The sequence below is a fragment of the Anoplolepis gracilipes genome, chromosome 11 (genome assembly GCF_047496725.1).
Source record: "Anoplolepis gracilipes chromosome 11, ASM4749672v1, whole genome shotgun sequence".
In the NCBI taxonomy this organism is placed as follows: Eukaryota; Metazoa; Arthropoda; class Insecta; order Hymenoptera; family Formicidae; genus Anoplolepis; species Anoplolepis gracilipes.
Genome location: NC_132980.1, coordinates 7,088,288 through 7,106,776, shown reverse-complemented (window position 1 = coordinate 7,106,776; position 18,489 = coordinate 7,088,288). Strand labels below are relative to the sequence as shown.

The 18,489-nt window shown below is 33.5% G+C and overlaps 1 protein-coding gene across 17 annotated transcripts in view; it reads right to left on the bottom strand.

The window, feature by feature from the left end:
- Dnc (phosphodiesterase dunce) overlaps positions 1 to 18,489 on the bottom strand; it is a 324,716-nt gene that overhangs the window by 62,659 nt on the left and 243,568 nt on the right. For 15 of the 17 annotated variants that reach the window (XM_072901819.1, XM_072901822.1, XM_072901830.1 and 12 more), the window contains one exon: positions 144 to 332. In XM_072901819.1, the coding sequence (XP_072757920.1) occupies positions 144 to 332 (189 nt within the window). Of the gene's footprint in view, positions 1 to 143; positions 333 to 4,316; positions 5,071 to 15,036; positions 16,295 to 18,489 lie in introns of those variants that run through there. The other 2 variants (XM_072901821.1, XM_072901823.1) reach the window with 2 other exon arrangements.

Below are 18,489 nucleotides of genomic sequence, written 5' to 3'. Positions count from 1 at the left end.
AAAACGTCGAAGCAACTTTCGATACGCGCTTATCTTTGCGTTACTCACGCTAAGACCGATCGATTTAGCGTTAATCAATTTATAACGCCGTTTTTTTATCGCGCCCGGAAGAAAGGTACCAATTGAAAAATAAGGCTGCTCACCTCTCGCTGGCGATGGAACTGTTTCGAGACATCGATTTCGGCGACATCTCGAAGTCGCTGTCGCTTCGATAAAGGAAGCTCTCCCTCCTCTGGGGCAGTGTCTGAAGAACGAGCCCCGCGCTCGGTGAAGCGCCGCCGCCACCACCGGCGCCGCCGTCCAATGTCGAGGCGCCATTTTCCACGTCGAAACTGTAATGAGAAAAGTAAACCCTCATTAGAGAAGCCAGGTACAAATTTTTCACCTCGAAAAATTCGCGCGCGAAAAATTACCTTTCCGAGGGATACCTAAATAATTTTGCGCAATTTCGATTTTTCTTTTTTGTTTGTTTTTTTTTTTTTTTTTTTTTATGTTACCACCTAGTGACGCCAGAAATTCTAGCAAAATTAATATAAAAAAGATTTCTTCGAACCTTGATGACTTTTCGTTCACCTCAACTGCTTCGATACGAGAAAGTGGAATTGTACTATATGTCATACATAGTGCTAGATCACCGCGTGGGAACAAAATAATAGACTCTGCTTTCATGATCGCGTAGGTCGAAGAATATGGTCATAATATAATACAGCCTTGATATTTCGAGCATGATGAATGGTCCGCGCATTGAAATATATTGATGGCGAGTGCGAATAACTTGATGAATTTCTATAGTCTATAAATGTATCATGTGCTTGGCACGTAAAGTAAGAAATAAAATTGATTAACTGTCTTCTGAAATGCCTTTCTGATATTTGCGAGAAGATGTACCTGCAGAATAATCGTGCGAGACTTTTTATCGTTTCAATTAATATCTTTTGCCTCTCGAGTTTTTTTTCTGAATTTTTTAATCAAATGACTCACTTATACATTCGCAATGGGTAAGAATAATGGCCGAGATTAACTTCACGTCCAACTTTCGTCCGGATTCTCAATGAAAGTAACTATTATATTTGAGGTCTTCAACTATGCAGACGCGAATGAAAATAGATGCATTGGAAGTTGAGAAACATAAGTGGAATAACGCTTTTACAAACAAAAATAAATATCTGAGATAGACGTGCACGCGGCCCATTTCCCAATAAAACAGTGTGAAACAAATGTACTATTTTTCAACGTCCTGGAAACGATTTCGCGTACGTTTACATTATGCCTTTGTTCCATGAAACCACTCGATATATCTTCAAACTTTAATATGCTAAGTCAACGGGAAAAAAACTAATATTAGACTTTAAAATAATAGAATCACACTTTCCCACGTATAATTATTTTTATATTAATTGTAAAATTAATTACATTTATATAAAAATAATTATTTTTTTATTTAAGATTTAAAATTTAAATCAAAATTTATTATGTGAAATATCACAGTCGCCGTGTATGATCAACACGTTGCAGATGGAAGAAAATTTTGTTGGCATGGCTAATCTTGATAAGCGTAAAATGCGCGATAAAATTTTCCTCATTATACTAACGATGTGCGAGCATCTCCTTACGATGCCAAGAAAGTTGAGTTGTATCGTTTTTAGATCACGTTACATCATAAATATATCTAATTAAAGCTCGGGAGAATCTTCATTGGTAACTGGTGCGAAAATTTTGTTTGACCCTTCATTCATTAATATTTTTATTTATGTGTAATAACTTTAATATCATTTTCAACAGAATTTAACATTTATCACGCTCAATTTATAACATAATAATTCTTAAATCGCACAATCATTGTACATTTGTTGTATAGACAATGAAATATAATTTTTGATAATTTGAAAGAAACTTTATGTATATATGTATAAAAGATATAAAAAAATATGTCATTATTAAATACACATGGACATAAATGAAATTTTTCTTAAGAGGAATTGATTCATTTGAACTCTTACAATAATAACAAGTACAGTTTAAAATAGCTGCGATGTATTTTGATGTGAGTTAAATTGTGTGTTGCATTTTATGCAATGTTGTAAAAAAATTGCATATTTTCAGAGAATTTGTAAAGTCGGAAACAAGTAATTACCATGGTCACGGTCCGCTTACAATAATGCCTCCGTCACTTGATTAAATTCTTTTTCGTTTACTTTATGAGAGAATATTGTGAGCGTATCTATATAACTACAACGTTTTCCCATCTACGATAACGATATTACGTCGTATTATGTAAAACCATGATTAATCTCGTAACCTTGCCATTCAGTGAGTAATAGCTCGACATTGTTGATGATAGCGGTCGCGGTTGTGGTTCGTGCGACTGATTATGAATACAATTGATAAAAAGAATGTATCGCAAAATAACTGCGTACAATTTACGAAAGCAGGCAAAGATATTTCTCTAAGCTGAAGGTATGCGACGACGAGACGCGAGGCGCGTTTTGTTTGTACGTGATAGGACCAAGCCTAGACAGCTAATATTTGTTGCAGCTGAAATATAAATGTCATTAATAGTCGCTTCCGCGATTCTTCGACCGCGCCTATTTGTTTGGAAAAATCTCCGACACGTGCTTCACCAAACTACGTTTTTTTTTTTTTTTTTCATTATTTATATATACATATATCGTACAGTGAACTTGAAATATGCAACGTTATATTGTCAGAAAATTTTAACGATCACACGTGAACGTGTGATGTAATGCAATACGAGACCATTGAAAAAAAAAAAAAAAAAAAAAAAAAAAAATTAAACAATTTATTGGTTTAATTTTCAAAATGGCACAGAAATTATTGCACAGTCAATTTTTGTCGGTTTGGGGTTCGTATGAAAATTTACTTCCTGAAAAAATTATTTATATCCTACGCAAAACCTGTCATTTATCGGCGACATGAAAAAACCGTGTTTCCAAGCAAGTATTGTGTGTGCGACCGCGGCCATCGATTGGCGAATTCACACGCATTTGATAGATGTCATATACATGAACCAACCTGCCGGTCCCAGGGAACTGTCATTAATCTTCGGACGCATAAAAACATGTGCGTACTTATTAAATCTAAATTTTCCATAAAAGTTATCATAATAGATTGATCAAAATACAGACTGTATAATTGCTCTCAACTCAATTTATTATTGTCTACTGAACTACTGTCGACTATACTGGTCGATATGATTAAAATTAATTATATTGTCCGATGTGTTTACAGATACTTGGCGATTAAAGCTAAGACTCACCGCCATAGGAATTACACAGTTGAATTGAGTTGTTTCGAGCGATTGACAGTCGGAGCGACTATTGTTTTGCCAGTCTGTATCGATTACGTCTCGTACACCTCGACACACGTCATGCATTAATTGATCGCGTTTATCGATTAATGATTAATCATACATCTCGACAATGCAATTTAACGGCCGTAATAGTAAACTATTAATTGTTTACCGAAATTCCTAATTATTGCCGCCTACGGGTTAACTCACATCGCGTGAATTGTGCGTTACATGCACGAGTGCATAGACGCATTCCAGTAATTGTTCGTGCACGCGTGTACGCGTTTCTTCTTTGAATCATCCACGTTGCCCGTGATAGTTAACGATTATCGATTACGCGAATGCGGGTTCATTTCCTGTTACGTTCCACGATTGAAAAGTAGCAATAAATGATGAGTTTCCCATCGGCGGGATTTAGTAGCACCGCTATATTTTTCATTGGCCGGTAGATAATATCGAGAGGCATAAATTAACGCTCTTCGATAATCATGTGCATTCAAAAAGATGCGTACGATAAAAAACATAATATGATCACATCGATAGAATAAATCTTCTGTCAGAATAAAAAAAAGAGCTATTTAACCACTTGACAGTTGCGTATATAAATAGTTCTGAATAATAAAATATATGTATACGCTCATACACACATAGAGATCGCAAACTCATTTTACGATATCTAGTGAATAGCAGCGTTCGTCCTATCGCATGAATGCATTAAGGTAATTGCATTGAGGTAATGACTGCTTTTATGGCATCCGCGTATAACCGTGATTGCTGGATTATCAGCCGCTGTCAATTATCCTGCGCTCATTTCCTAATGCATCTTTCCTTTCAGATCAGACAAAACGCTTTGACGTGTAAAACACACATCTTCGACATGGTGTGACACAAATAATATGTACATTTGGTTATACAAATTTCCGGTCTGGCTCTATTCTTTACTGGATGCTCCACGAATTTGAATTTACAATTATCATTTGAGGATAAGGATTGCGGGAAAACTTACGGGACTGCGACGTACACCAAATTCGGATGCGGCTTCGCTCGTGAAAGCGTAGAGACGCATCCGCTGTGCCTCCTGAACGAGGTTAACGGAAGAGTTACTCTCATGGTTCCTGAATCCCTTCGCGCCAGTCTGGGTGCGACTTCGTGAGATATAACGAGGGCGTACTCGTTCATTTTGAGAAACGTCTGTGGCTTTCCCCCATCCAACTTCCACTGGTATTTATAAGTTTCCGTTCTCTCTCTCTCTCTCTCTCTTGTCACGGTACCATCTGAACCGGAATAGACTTCCTCTGACCGTTATTTACCGCTTCGACGATTGCGTGAAGTGCGTTTACATCGAGGTTGCATAACACGATCCACTTTTTCAGGTTCCACTGTTGCTAGATTGTTTGCAAGTTTAACCGACTACTGATGCTGTAGCAGTATTGTATATCATCGGGTAAACGATATTATTGATCGACCTATCAATCATTCAATCAATTGTTTATGTAATATTTATAATCACGATTATGCTCTTTAAAAAATTGTGCTCTGTTGATTAAAATTTTTGTAAATAATCTCGTCGTTTCTTTTTTTATCAATTTATACGTAAATATCTTTTAAAATTTAAATATAAAGGTTTTCTAGAAATTCTTTCAAAGATATATCTGTAATGGTTTGTATTATCATAAAAATGAACATGGTTCTCTTCGGTACCAAAAGACCACGCGTCCTTTGTCAGAAGATTCAATCTTTATGACAAAGTTGTTTGTAGAAGACCATTACATCGAGTAAGAAAATAATAGTTCATATTACGGTCCACGTCGCGTAAAGAAAAATGTAACACATATCACAGTTCTATGAACAAGTACTATTTTCTTTTCGTGCCATAAAATAATATATCAAAAGAATTCCAGTATTTCATGTAACTCGATAATTTAGTGCTTCAGTTTGCAAAACTACCGGTCATTATTTATTAAATATGTATATAAACGTTCTGTTAGGAATCGTTTTCATTCGAGTCAGGCTTTCAATTTATCAATTAAAAAATCAAAATTAACAAATGCAAATTTATAAATTATAGTTTGATAAATAAATAAATGTAGTATTATAAATAACATAATCGATTACTTTTCACACAGGAACGATCACGCTAATTAAATTGTGACTTCTGAATTAATCGAGACATCAACATCCGACTATTATACATATATATTAGGTATATATCGTTCGAAACGCAAAGTTTCCGAGCGTGTTTCACATTTTCTAGTCAATCTGAAATATCTATAGCGGTCTTTCAGAGATTGCGAAGACTCGGCAATACCAGAAGCCATTCGAAAAATTGATTCCCATACTTCTTGCCGAGAACTCCGAGAAGTCGTGAGCAAACGGTCACCGATATTGCCACGATATCCGACGTCAAGTAAACAGAGCGGGAAACGGATGCAATGTCAAGATGGGAATGCATCATTCATGAAGTGACGCGGGTACATCGAGCAAGACGCGCGTTCAAGTCTTAATGGAATCTGTAAAGTTCCCGTAACGAGAATACGTAAAGTTATCTTTGAAATAGGCGACAGTTTGTTACGGCCTGGGTTCTCTCTCGCGTCTCACTGGACGATTAATTTGCTTGGAATAATTTATAACCGAATTCTTACTGACGAGGTCGATTTCTCTTAATAATAGTCTAATAAAGGCTATCTACATCAATGCCAAATTATAAATGGGCTTTTTAGAAGACGAAAACAAAATAATTAAATATTTATTAAGGATTTACGTAAATATATATCTTCCCATTTCCTCGTTTAATATTATAATTATTATAATAAAGAGGAAATAAGATAAAAAAATATTTTTTATCAGAAATAGATATGACCGAATAACATAAGACAATTCGGTTATTTCCAGTCATCTTACATTTTATCTTGATCTTTTATCTCCGACATAATTAACAGGACTTTATTAATTAGATATTCCGATTCACTTTAATTGCCTCTCGAGAAAAACATAAAGTGTTTTTTTTTTTTTTTTTTAGAATAGCAAAAAAAGAAATAAAGAGAGAAGAAAATTAACTTGAGATGCGAACGATATCGAGCATTTTCTCAGTAATGGATCATCACCTTTCATCAAGTCCTCTTAAAAGATAAAAATATCATTTTATACGATTTTATACCATACTTTTTACACTGAAAATATTTTACAGAAAATATCTTACTCTCTCTCTCTCTCTCTCTCTCTCTCTCTCTCTCTCTCTCTCTCTCTCTCTCTCTCTCTCTCTCTCTCTCTTTTCCCTCCTTCTCTCTCTCTCTTACTTTCTCTCTTTCCATATTTTAAAATTATATCTAAAATTACTATATAAAGACAGAAATAAAGACAGAAATAAAGACAAAATTATTAAATACATCGCGAACAAAGTTCTCAGCTGTTAATATGACAAGTTATTATCGTAATACAAAATTTGTTCGGTACAATATAAATTATTCATTCAATAAAAAATAAATAAAGATTAAAGGAGAACGAAAAAAAAGGACGCAAATAGCACGCCAGGGAAAATTTGATGTATCGTTTGCATAAAAATAAGAAAATACACTCTACTTGGAATAAATATGTAATGATGCTAGAAAGGTCGCGAAAAATTAATTGCTCTTTAACAAAAAAATATATAAATAAGTGATGCAAAAGATACAAAAGAAACACAGTGTATTAAAATTACGAGCGTTAAAAGAGTGTATCAATGAATAATCTTGAATTTATATACAATTCATTTGTGTGTATATATATATATAAGAAGTTTTCAAAGTTATGATTCACTCGTATTTTTTATTAATTGGAATACTAAATATTATTAGCTGTTTTTTTTATTAGCTTATTATACTAATAGCTATTATTCTTGTAATAATTTAAAGACGTTATTATTACGATTTATCTTTCAAGATGTAATAATCAAAAGTGATGTACAATAAGAATTATTATAAATCAAAGATGGAATTAAAGAAAGTTTCCTTCTTCGAAACTATTCAAAAGAGTGACCCAAAAGATGTACAGAGTCAGCGTTTTTTCCGTTCATAATACAAATCAAGGCACCCCTTATAATTCACTATAATATTTTCGTTCTATATCGGGAGACTACTTTAACTTATTTATCGAGCTCAATTACACGTATCCTGTAGGTAAGTTTGTTACAGATCTCGTGCTACGTGGCGCCAAATTCAATAAAGTTCCAAATTCAATGGTAGTCAAGTCTAGCATGAATATCAGTTAAAGACTGATATCAATCAATGATATTGATGACTATTATGATATAAAATCGATTTATCAAAATCTCAACCACCTTGATAACCGGTCGCGTATGCTCATCATTTATCAGCATTGTTGTAAATATAAGCTCTATCAATTCCTTTTCGCATACAATGCACACGTAATTCAATATTTTTTGTCGCATGAAAAATTATTAATCTCCTGCAAAACGCAATAGTTATGAGTAATGTTCGTTATAAGAATCATTCCAAATAAATTTTTTGACTAGAATCTATGCAATTGCTTAATCTACCCGTTGATACGTGTTCACGATATAGATATAAATTACGATTCGGTTACGGTAAATGTTTGTACAGATACAAAAAACTAACAGAACTGACGCACAAAATGGAAGCGTTATTCGGATTGCTTTCGATAACGAAAAAAAGAAAAAAAAAAGTTTTCCTTCTCTCACATCTGTTATTTTTTCACGTTTTTCTATCTCACTGACAAATATTTTTCATTAGTCTCTCAATACGCTTTTCCAACGTTGCTTTTGACATAAAAGAATTGAATTTTCCGTTTGCCTTTAAATACGTTCTCTCGTGATTACTACTTGCAGAAGATATATTAGGTATTTCTTTTGCGTATAGTATCTGTACACATGCTTCTTTCATAACAATTTTTATGTCAAAAATATTTTTTTTTAATAATGTTCACGCACTTATATGTACAACGCACGCGATACGATTACCTAACGAAATATTGCTCGAATCTTTCGCACTCAATCAAGATGCATTACGGTTCATCACTCTGCACTTAGGATACAATTCGAGATCTCGTGCGAGAAACCATCACACATTCAACGATAGTTTGTCATTAAGTTGTTAAGCGTTTAAACCTTAATACGTCGATATTGGAGCACCGCTCACGTCACGTGCTAGCGAACGTCAAAATTGATAAGACCGCGAATCAAGAACGAACTCTACAATCTCGGTCTCAGCTTTAATCCGCGATTCAAACGAGCACCGTTCGCACGGAAATGACGTCTTGCATCATCCTAATATCCCATGTCCCAAGGTCGCCAAAGAAACGTCGATATACTTCGGGCTAATCTTATACTTCACGAAGAGTCGACCTCGTCGGTCGCGTGCCGGACGCAAACTGACTCTTTCCATGCCGGCGTCTGTTGCTTATACCCAGTATAGCTGCGCGCATCATGCTACCAAAGTCTCCCATCATTTTCGACGGATAAAATCGGACGGTCGTGTATATATATATATATATATATATATATATATATATGTATATTTCTTATTCGTCGATCATTTAACGAGGGTGAAAGTTAACTCTTTAATCCGTACAAGAGCCTCATGTTTTTTCTTTCTCTCTTTCTCTCACACCCGCAAATTCTTCAAACAAATTGAAGTAAATATTTCCTTAGCGAAAATTTGATCGGACGTACCACGTACGAAGAAATTGCATTTTTTTCGCAATTATTTTTCATTTAATTCGATTTCAAATATTTGCACACCTAATCTTCCAGTTGAAATCCCGTTGAATTCTTTACTAAATACAGAGCGCAAGACCTTGCTATTTTAAAATCTTAATTGCATAATCAATTATCAATCAATATGTCAAGAAAAAGGCAAAATATATAGAAACAATTAAAAGATTCAGCCTTGATGTTAGAAATGGAATCGTGTATCTCACATCAGTGTTATACATCTGTGTTTTGTTGCTGTAAATTTTATAAGAGCACATATTTAGATGCAGAATTATAGCATCTTGTGCAAAGTTAAGAATTGGCTTTGCAAGAATTATATAAACGTATTTTATAAAAGACACAATAAGAAGTATATTATAAATATTACATAAAAAGTGGCTAAATGTTTCCGTAAAAAATGACAGAAGCCAGACGTATATAGCCTCACGCTTATTTATTTAACTCTCTCTTTCTTCTTTTCTCTCTCGCCGATATAAAACACATTAGCGTAATTTTTTTTACAAGAAAAGTGCAAGTAATTATTGTACAATAATTATAAAAAGTCAAAGCTTTGTAAGTGCAGGAAATGATGTCAGGTTCTTCATCTCTATACTTCATAATGACAATATACAATAGAGAACATGACAGACAGAACAATGCACAATTTCATTTGTGACCGCATTATATCGAGTGAATAAAGCGACGCGTTGATGTCGACGTTGTCAGAAGAATAAAGAGATTATCAAGGACTGGACAAAAGAATAATACACTAAACTCTCGATTATATCCAGAGCGCTTCGAAATTGAATCTTGCCATCAGATGAAGCTATATCGCATACAACGTTAAAAATTTATTATATAAAAGAACATTTTGTACACTAAATTGTAAGTGCAATATTTTTTACAAATATTTTCAGCGACATAATAATTATCAATGGTCTAACTATTTTTATTCTGATGACATTGCAGTATTATATCAATAGCTTTGTTGTTTAATAAAATGCCGTGCAATCATGATCGAGAAGAAACACCGTGAAAATTTAATAAATCGAAACTGATGACAATCTTGATTTATATTTTATTGACGCAAATTGAAGAATCAACTCGATTGAAAGAACGAGAAATAGAAAGAGTGACGCAAAGAAAATCGACGCATCAACTAATTGCACTTTGCAAACTATGGTTGTCTCTAATTAGCCATAAAACATATTGCATAATATAATAACAAAAGCTCATAGTTGTAATGTAAATTCGATATAATAACAAGTCGACAACAATATCATTATACGGGAAATCGAAAGTTTATACTTTTCGCATCGATAGTATAACAGAAACTAAAGTAACAATTTATCGAACTGTCATAGAATGCCTAATTGCACAAATTGTTAAAAAATAAATTGCAATAGCATGCAATCGTTTGGTTGATCCATTTTTTTCATATTTTAGTAGTTTGATGAAAATAAGTTAATACTCTGTCATTTTACATTAATCGTTAAGTCAAACATTTCTTTGGCATACATACACATATAAACAATCCACATTAATCATGATGAAGATTTATCTTTGCTGATTATAATCTTAAAATATTCAAATATTATGTCCCTGAAAAAGTCATTAGGTCCTACACATATTACAGCAATTACATAAAATATGCTGAATAATATGCCAGTAAGAGAAGTCATTAGGTAATTGAATCGAATGCGCCTGATATCCTCCGACTGTTTGATACAAGGTTATTGTATTTTCGTAGGTCGTGGAAAAAAAAATCGATGGCCATGTTGAACTTTTGACAGATACGCAAGGATACTGAAATAATGATTGGCACGTATGCATGTGAGAGACATTACGACGTTATAAATTGCAGCTGCGCCTCTGTAACTTTTACACTTATCTTATAAACTCAGCGTATATACATATTATCTCGCCAGTGTGTAAACCCTGCCGCGACTCTGCAGTTTTATTAACGCCACGCTGTTTCATTTAATATGAACTTTTATAGTCCTAGTTTACCAGGTATTTATGAAGGCGTGCGCAACTTTTATCGGTCGTAACAAAATATTATGGCGATAAAGACGTGCAAGGGAGAGGCAAACACGAGAAAAAAAGAGAATCTGCTGTTGACACTAGCACATTTAATGGCGTAACTATAATCGAACAATTTTACTGCAAATTTTATATAGATATTTTATATAGACGCGACTGATGCGTTTCATGTTGATTTATGTGAAAGATTACTCGATATATTTTGTTAAAACTTATTAATATATTGTACACATACCTAAAATGTAAAGTTTAATTGTCACAATGTAAACTGTATCTGGCATGGTTTTTCTTTTTTTATTTGCAAAAACTTTCAAGCCATTCATGTTTATCAGGCAAGATATAACACATGTGTGTGCAGAAAAATACCATAAATACAAATTTATTTATCATTTCAAATTTTTAACGAAAACTGACACTGCGAATGTGCAAAAGCACTTTTTAATCATCAATCTAATTTTTTAAATATATTCTGTTTTTGTTTTTTTCCAAAGTAAAATAATGAATTTTTACTGTGAATATATGAAAATTCATATACAATATCGTAAATATTTTCTTTTCCGATTAATTCTTGGAATAGTATTACGCTGATTAAAGTCGTTATCACATAAATTATCACATGGGAATAAGGACGCAATTTCACGATTATACACTAATTCACGAATGAATGCAGTATCGATCGTCGGATTCTGTTTACGTGCGAATGCGAATTATTCGACGATGATCGTCTCGTTTACATGGAAATCTCGAATTGGCATGCACCGGTTTCGAGATGATATACGATTAGGGGAAAAAACCGCTTTCAGGAAGACGTATCGGCGAATGATGGATGATGAAAGACGGGCAAACAAAAATGCAACGTCCGTCTCGATTTTCCGTAACCAAATCTTAAAAAAAAAAAAAAAAAAAAAAAAAAAAGAGATACCGATAAGAACTTAAAATTCAATTCAAACTGTATTCGCGCGCGCGATATCTGTGATTCCGTTTTACTTTTGTGTCAATCACAGAAAATAAATTGATATTATTTTCGCGTACATTCTATGACTTTAATTTTGCAAAATCTCTCACGTGACAAAATTATATATTACATATCAAATATAACATTTTAATACAACTAGTACCAAGTAATTTCGCAAGAATGCTAACGTAAACAACTTGTGAATAAATTATATAATTTATGTTTACGGTATTAAAAAAAATGTATTTACTTGTAATATATTCATTTAACCGTTAATGAGCGGAAATATTCGTAACGAAAAATACAGATGAAATAATTAAACCGCATTACGCAACTTTCAGTAAGATAAATAAATTAGAGTAACATAACTGTACTTTTATGATATAACTTTATACATTTAAACTTTCTGTAATATATAAATATCCCTCTTAAATTCTAATCTATAATTATATTATAATTATAATTATATTGTACACGTTATATAAAAAATATTCCTTATAAAAATCAGATCTAACAAAAATCCAAAAGCTTTTTAGATTTTATTATTTTTGAAAATATTATCACAGAAACCCTGGTTATATTTTCTACCATAATATGTGTATAAGTTTACTTCTGTATAGTTTTATTAACTTCAGTGTAAATTTTATCACAACAAATGGAATTCTGCCAAATGACTCAAGTAGAAATAAATCGTTTTACGTGGAATTACGCTTTAGGGAAGGAAAGACAGATTTGTCGAAGAAATCCGCTTTCCTTTTCCAGTTTTTACCGCCGTAAAATCAAGAAAAGGTCTCCGGCGTATGAAATCAAAACATGAGAAAATGGAAAAGGATTTTATCCAAAGTTCACGACGGCATCAATTTTAATTCAAGTTTTTCGAGATAATATGGAACTGTTCGAAAAGCGCATGTCGATTCTTCAAAGAAACTGCAAAAATAATACTTTTTACATTTTTCAGATACACTTATATCCATTTTTAATTATACATTCTTTTGTTCTATAACCTTTTGCTTTCTTTCTACGCAAATTAAAGATTCTAGCTACTTAAAACTTCAAAGATTTCTCGACAAAAAAACTTTTTAAGATGCGGGACGCCAAAAGAATAATAATAAGAAGAAACATCTAACAAAGGTACATCCGCCAATAAACCGTATCGGTAAACTACATCCGGATAAACGAAGCTCTTTCCGTCATGACTTCGCGGCCGATAGAGGAGACCAAATAGCGGGAGTTTTATCAATTTACGAAGCAATTGAGATTTAGCGAGAACGCCGATAAAACGTCAGGAAGCTGCAAGAAAAGCCGGAAGAATGAGAGTCGAGAGTACGCGTATCGATTTTCTTTAAGAGTGTTTGTAAAAAAAAAAAAAAAAAAAAAATGGTCTGATGTATCCTCATTCGACATGCGAGATTGACTTGCTCTCATGTGAATCCCATGGGGTTTTTTCTCCAAATGCACGATTTAAATTAAGCGCCAATGTATTTGCCAGAGTCTCGCAAAGTAATACGTAGGTGTTAACGAGCATCAATCTGTATTAAGCTATTATAAATACGTTGTTAGTTTTGCGTGGGCGTCGTTTTTCCGTATGCATTTTGTACGTGTAAGAGTGCATCACGTCAAAGCAATGAAATTGAATAAAATCAACCTACACATGTCGATTGAATCACTGCAAGAGAGAAAAAGGATTTTATACTCTTTGACTAGAAAAAAAAGAAGGGCAAAAATGTTCGTAGAATATATTTGAATGGCCATCTCTGCGATTCTTAATCCCCCGAGAATAAAATCAAATCAAATTCTTCGTTTCGAAAGTTTGGATCCTATTTAAAAGCGCAGTATCGATCCCGAAAGAGGTAGCGTGTTGTGCGGTTGTTAAGGGTGTTTATCACACCTACGTACCCTTCAGGGTCGCCAGATTTGTGTCAAGAACTCCTCGCGCGCTCGCAGATACGATATCGAGTACGAGAATGTTGTAAAAAAGACAATCGATGTATTTGCAGTGCGCCATTTATGATGGCGTAAATGCAATATTATGCAAATGATGGCGTATGTAGGTACAGAGCTCGGCGATGCAAAATCCCGTTTTTTTTTTGCACCGAAACAGATGCTCTCGGGATGATAATCCGGAAAATATTACGAGTGCGATCGAGAGTATGCAAATGTAATGACTCTCCGTTTCACACAAATCTGTGCAATAAAAAAAAAACGCATCCACAAAATCTTTTAAACATGTAAATTTTTTCCTTTCAAATCCCCCCTTTATATCATAACGTAAAAAAAAGTCGGTTCAATTGTAATAAAATTATATGCCACATTTGGTAATATGTATATTTACATCACATAATGAATTGTACATATAAAATATTTATCAATGGACTGTATATTTGAGGTGAGACTAAAAACAAATAATCTAGCCTTGAATATAAGATTGCAAAAAAAAAAAAAAAAAAAAAAAAATAGAAAGCGAAGCGCGATGATAAAAAATTCACACATAATAACCCTTAACACTTAGTTTAGTCACACAATAAGCGCTAATATTAATGCATTATTTCGCAACCCCCGTCCAACTCTATATCGGACAGCGGATAGTAATTGATTTTCATGGTGTAGTCGATAAGCTCTTCCGCAACCACGAGAGTACATCGATTACATTAGCATCAGGGTAAAAAGGGATCGGGTTTAATAAACCTCAGTGAATATAATCTTAAAGCGGTATTAAAAGCGACTGCAGTTTATCTCAATAAGCTCGCTTCATAACATTTAAGAGCAAAAAGAGAAGTGCGCGCATCTTTTCCATCTCTCCGTACTAATAGCAATTAATATTTTACACATAAATTATAATATTAAATCACGCGGTGTGTCAGCCTCTCGTCGCATTTTTTATTTTCCGATTTTATTTCTGATTTTTTTTTTTTTTTGTTTTAAATAAATTAAATCCCAAGTCGTTTCAATTAATCGCTCTCCGCGGCATACGATTCTTACATCCAGATCCGATCGATTCCCGACACGTCGCATGCCACTCACCTCTTGTTTCGATCGACATAATAACGACGTGAGTGCCGTCGTGGACGGTGCCGTCTACGGTCGACGATGGTCAGACCGACCGTCATTTCCTTGGAGTTCCTCCTGGAATCCACACGCTCCCGATCGTCCCGACTGTACAGTGAGTCCCTGCGGGAATCACGTCTGCTTCCGGATCCGATTTCCGATCGATCCCGCGATCTGGTTATCGTCCAAATAAACAACGGCACTGCGATCATCTTCGCGCTCTTCACTTTCTGTCGCTCTCGCGCGTCGACAGTCTCTCATCGAGGTAATAATAATTACGATTTAATTCAGCGTCCCCGGAAACTACTCTCGCAGATTCACTTCTCGCGATATCGACAACTCGTAACGACAACACCTCCACGGCGAATTTAAGAGAAACAGGTTCCATTTCTTCAGCCTCTTGCGCGTGAATGTCATCTTGTGGCACGAAGCCATGATGATCTCATTCGACTGTATAATATAATAGATGATATAAGATCGCTAGTTATTTTCTGCAATCTATATTTCATTAAAACTTTTCTTCCATGAAATGCATGAATCTCATATTGAGTTTTCCGAATGCATCACGTATATTCCGATCTATTTTGAATAAACTTATAGATTTCCTTCGGGACTCCCGAGTTCTTCTCTAAAAGCAATTTTTCGATATTTCGAAATTATAAAACCTAGCGATTCAATTTTCCTTCACTTTCAGTCTTATTCATCTTACTGCTTTTATTTACATAACGTAATTTCGTCCAAATTGCAAATTATTGTATGTATCTAAAATAATTTTAATGGTGCAACTTTGAAAAATCGGTTTCTGTCTGTATAATATATGCGTCAATATAATGAAAGAAGTACAGAGAGAAAAAAAAGTTGTGGCCTCGAGTAATAGATGGGTATAATTAGAATTCATTCAATTAAAACAGAGTCAATGTGAGTCAAGTATTTAAAATAGCGGTAAAATTTTAATTAGCCGTTTAAATAATAATTTCTAGGAACTAATAAAAGGATCTAATGTAAAAGCGCTACAACAAAATAAATGTAATAAAGACCAACTCATCGGAGTCCTCTCCTGCATTTCGTAATCTTTTTCCTTGGCATTTGCAAATATTTATTTTCTCTATGTTAACTAAATTTATTTGAAGCAGTATTTGTGCCAAAAGCTCGTATTTAAAATAAACACAATTTACAAATATAAACAGAAACTGGAAACTGCGTATGCGTTTTCTACGCATAAAAACATATTTTTAAAGAAACAATTATAATTTTTTTGATTGCATAAATCATAATCGTCAAAAAATACTCGTAATAATGTCTTGTAAGAAATAATAATTTGAAACGTAAAATACTGTCCGAGTATTAATCTTTTTTTATTGTAACTCTATAAATATGTTTTTCTCGAGATATATTAGTATCCGATAAAGAAGAAAATTTCACACACATGTAACACGCAACGAGAAATAGGCCATGTTATGTGACAAGCTTTACACTCCGCGAGAAACTGTCATATGGGTGTTGAACAAAGCTGACAACGCAATAATCCGACGTCATTTAAATTGATCCGCGTACTACTTATTATGAGAGCCAGCCAATAACATATTATCCAAGAACAATATTTATTGTTTGAAAGTTATCAACAGAGCTACGTGACGAAAAGACGGAAATGCGTATCCGCGAATATAATCAACATAAAAGAAAAAGCGTTCATCTTTGAGGAATTACAAAGATATCGCGCAAATAATCGTCAAAGCTTTGCGTGCTCGAATGACCAAAGTAATTTGAATGTACGACGTTTGTGGTAAAAAGTAAATATTTATATTTCATTTATTATATAAATAAAAGAATTCACTAAAAGGAAAAAAAGAGAGATCCGCGCAATTAAAAATATATTTTTTTTCTGATACCAAGTACTCCTTCAAACGAAACGAGTACAGAACGAAGTCTATAATACACGTGTCCTGTTATATTGGTAGACACAATAGAAATGTCGCTATGACATTTCTTTTCTGCTATTATTGTGCTAACGAAACATCTACGAATAAAAGCACGGCGTCGCCGACAAAAAGAGGAATTGAATGTCCAGTCTTGAAAGTGGGTCGATATAATATAATATAATATAATAATAGTTTATGTCTAATTAATTTAAAAAAGTACACATTTTATATATCGAAATTATGAAACTAATTTGAAATATAATTCGATCATACAATCATGTTTAAAGAAAAAAATCAAGTTATTTGACAATTGCTTTCATATGCCATAATAACATGAAATTTGCCTAAGCACATTAAATAATTTCCATCATAAATTAACAATTAAATGCTCGGACGCGGTTTAAATGGCGTAAATATGCTGCACGAGAAACGTATATTTCTCCGACGCCATAACCATGAACGAATCTCTTGTCGCACGTCCCGATTCTTAGCATTTAAATTTATAATGCTCAACGAGTGTGCTCGAGTTTAATGGATCGTTAATAGATTGTTTTATCGCCTGTGAGATACGGAGCGTTATATGCTTTTCCTAATTATAATCTACATTTCTAATGACAAGAATTTCTTCGATTAACGAGTAAATATAAGACATGTTGCGAAGATGATAATTCTGATTAATGTTTTTTGTACACGACGATCAATTTACACTGATCGTTTAAACGATATGATCTTTCCTTTGCTCGATATTGATTATTATTCATCATCATTACCTGACCTCGTCTAATCAAAATATCATTAATAAACATAAGCGTGGCATTATATTTATGTGCAAATTTGCGAAGATTGTGATAAAGGTTGTCATAATCATGCTAAAGATTCATTATAATAAAATTATAAATTTAAAAAAAACTTGAATGTGTAATTTAATGTTTTGTATTAATGATGATTTCATTTTCATGTCAAACACAAAGATTCGATTGAAAGCGAAGTAATTAACCTCGACTGGTAGCTCGATTCTTTGTTTAACTGCGACCGACCATGACTCGTGTCGTAGATCGATGACGTCATTTCTCGAGTGTATAATGCTCGAGCGAAACGCTATTGTGACTAAACGCATTATAAAAGCAACGCTTGTTCCTCTCTGATAAAATTAATATCAATATTTGATAGCATATTTAACGTTATTTCATTCGGAACTGCAAAAAATCGTTTTCACTAGAAAAATTGCTAATACGATTTATCCAATCAATTTTATATGTCTATAAAAAAAAATTGATATAATATGTGTGAGAGTTAAAAGATATTTTTTATAAAAAAGAAAAGGAGACAGTAAAACAATCGATAAAGTCGAGCTCAGAAAAGATTGGAGGAAAGCCATTGTGAGCAGAGTATCATGGTAGAAGAATATTCACAACTAAACCAAAATTCGCACAATGAAGGGAAACGAAAAACGAATAACTGGTTACAAGATACCAGCAAGCCGATGTCGAAAGTCGATAGAGTCCATTAA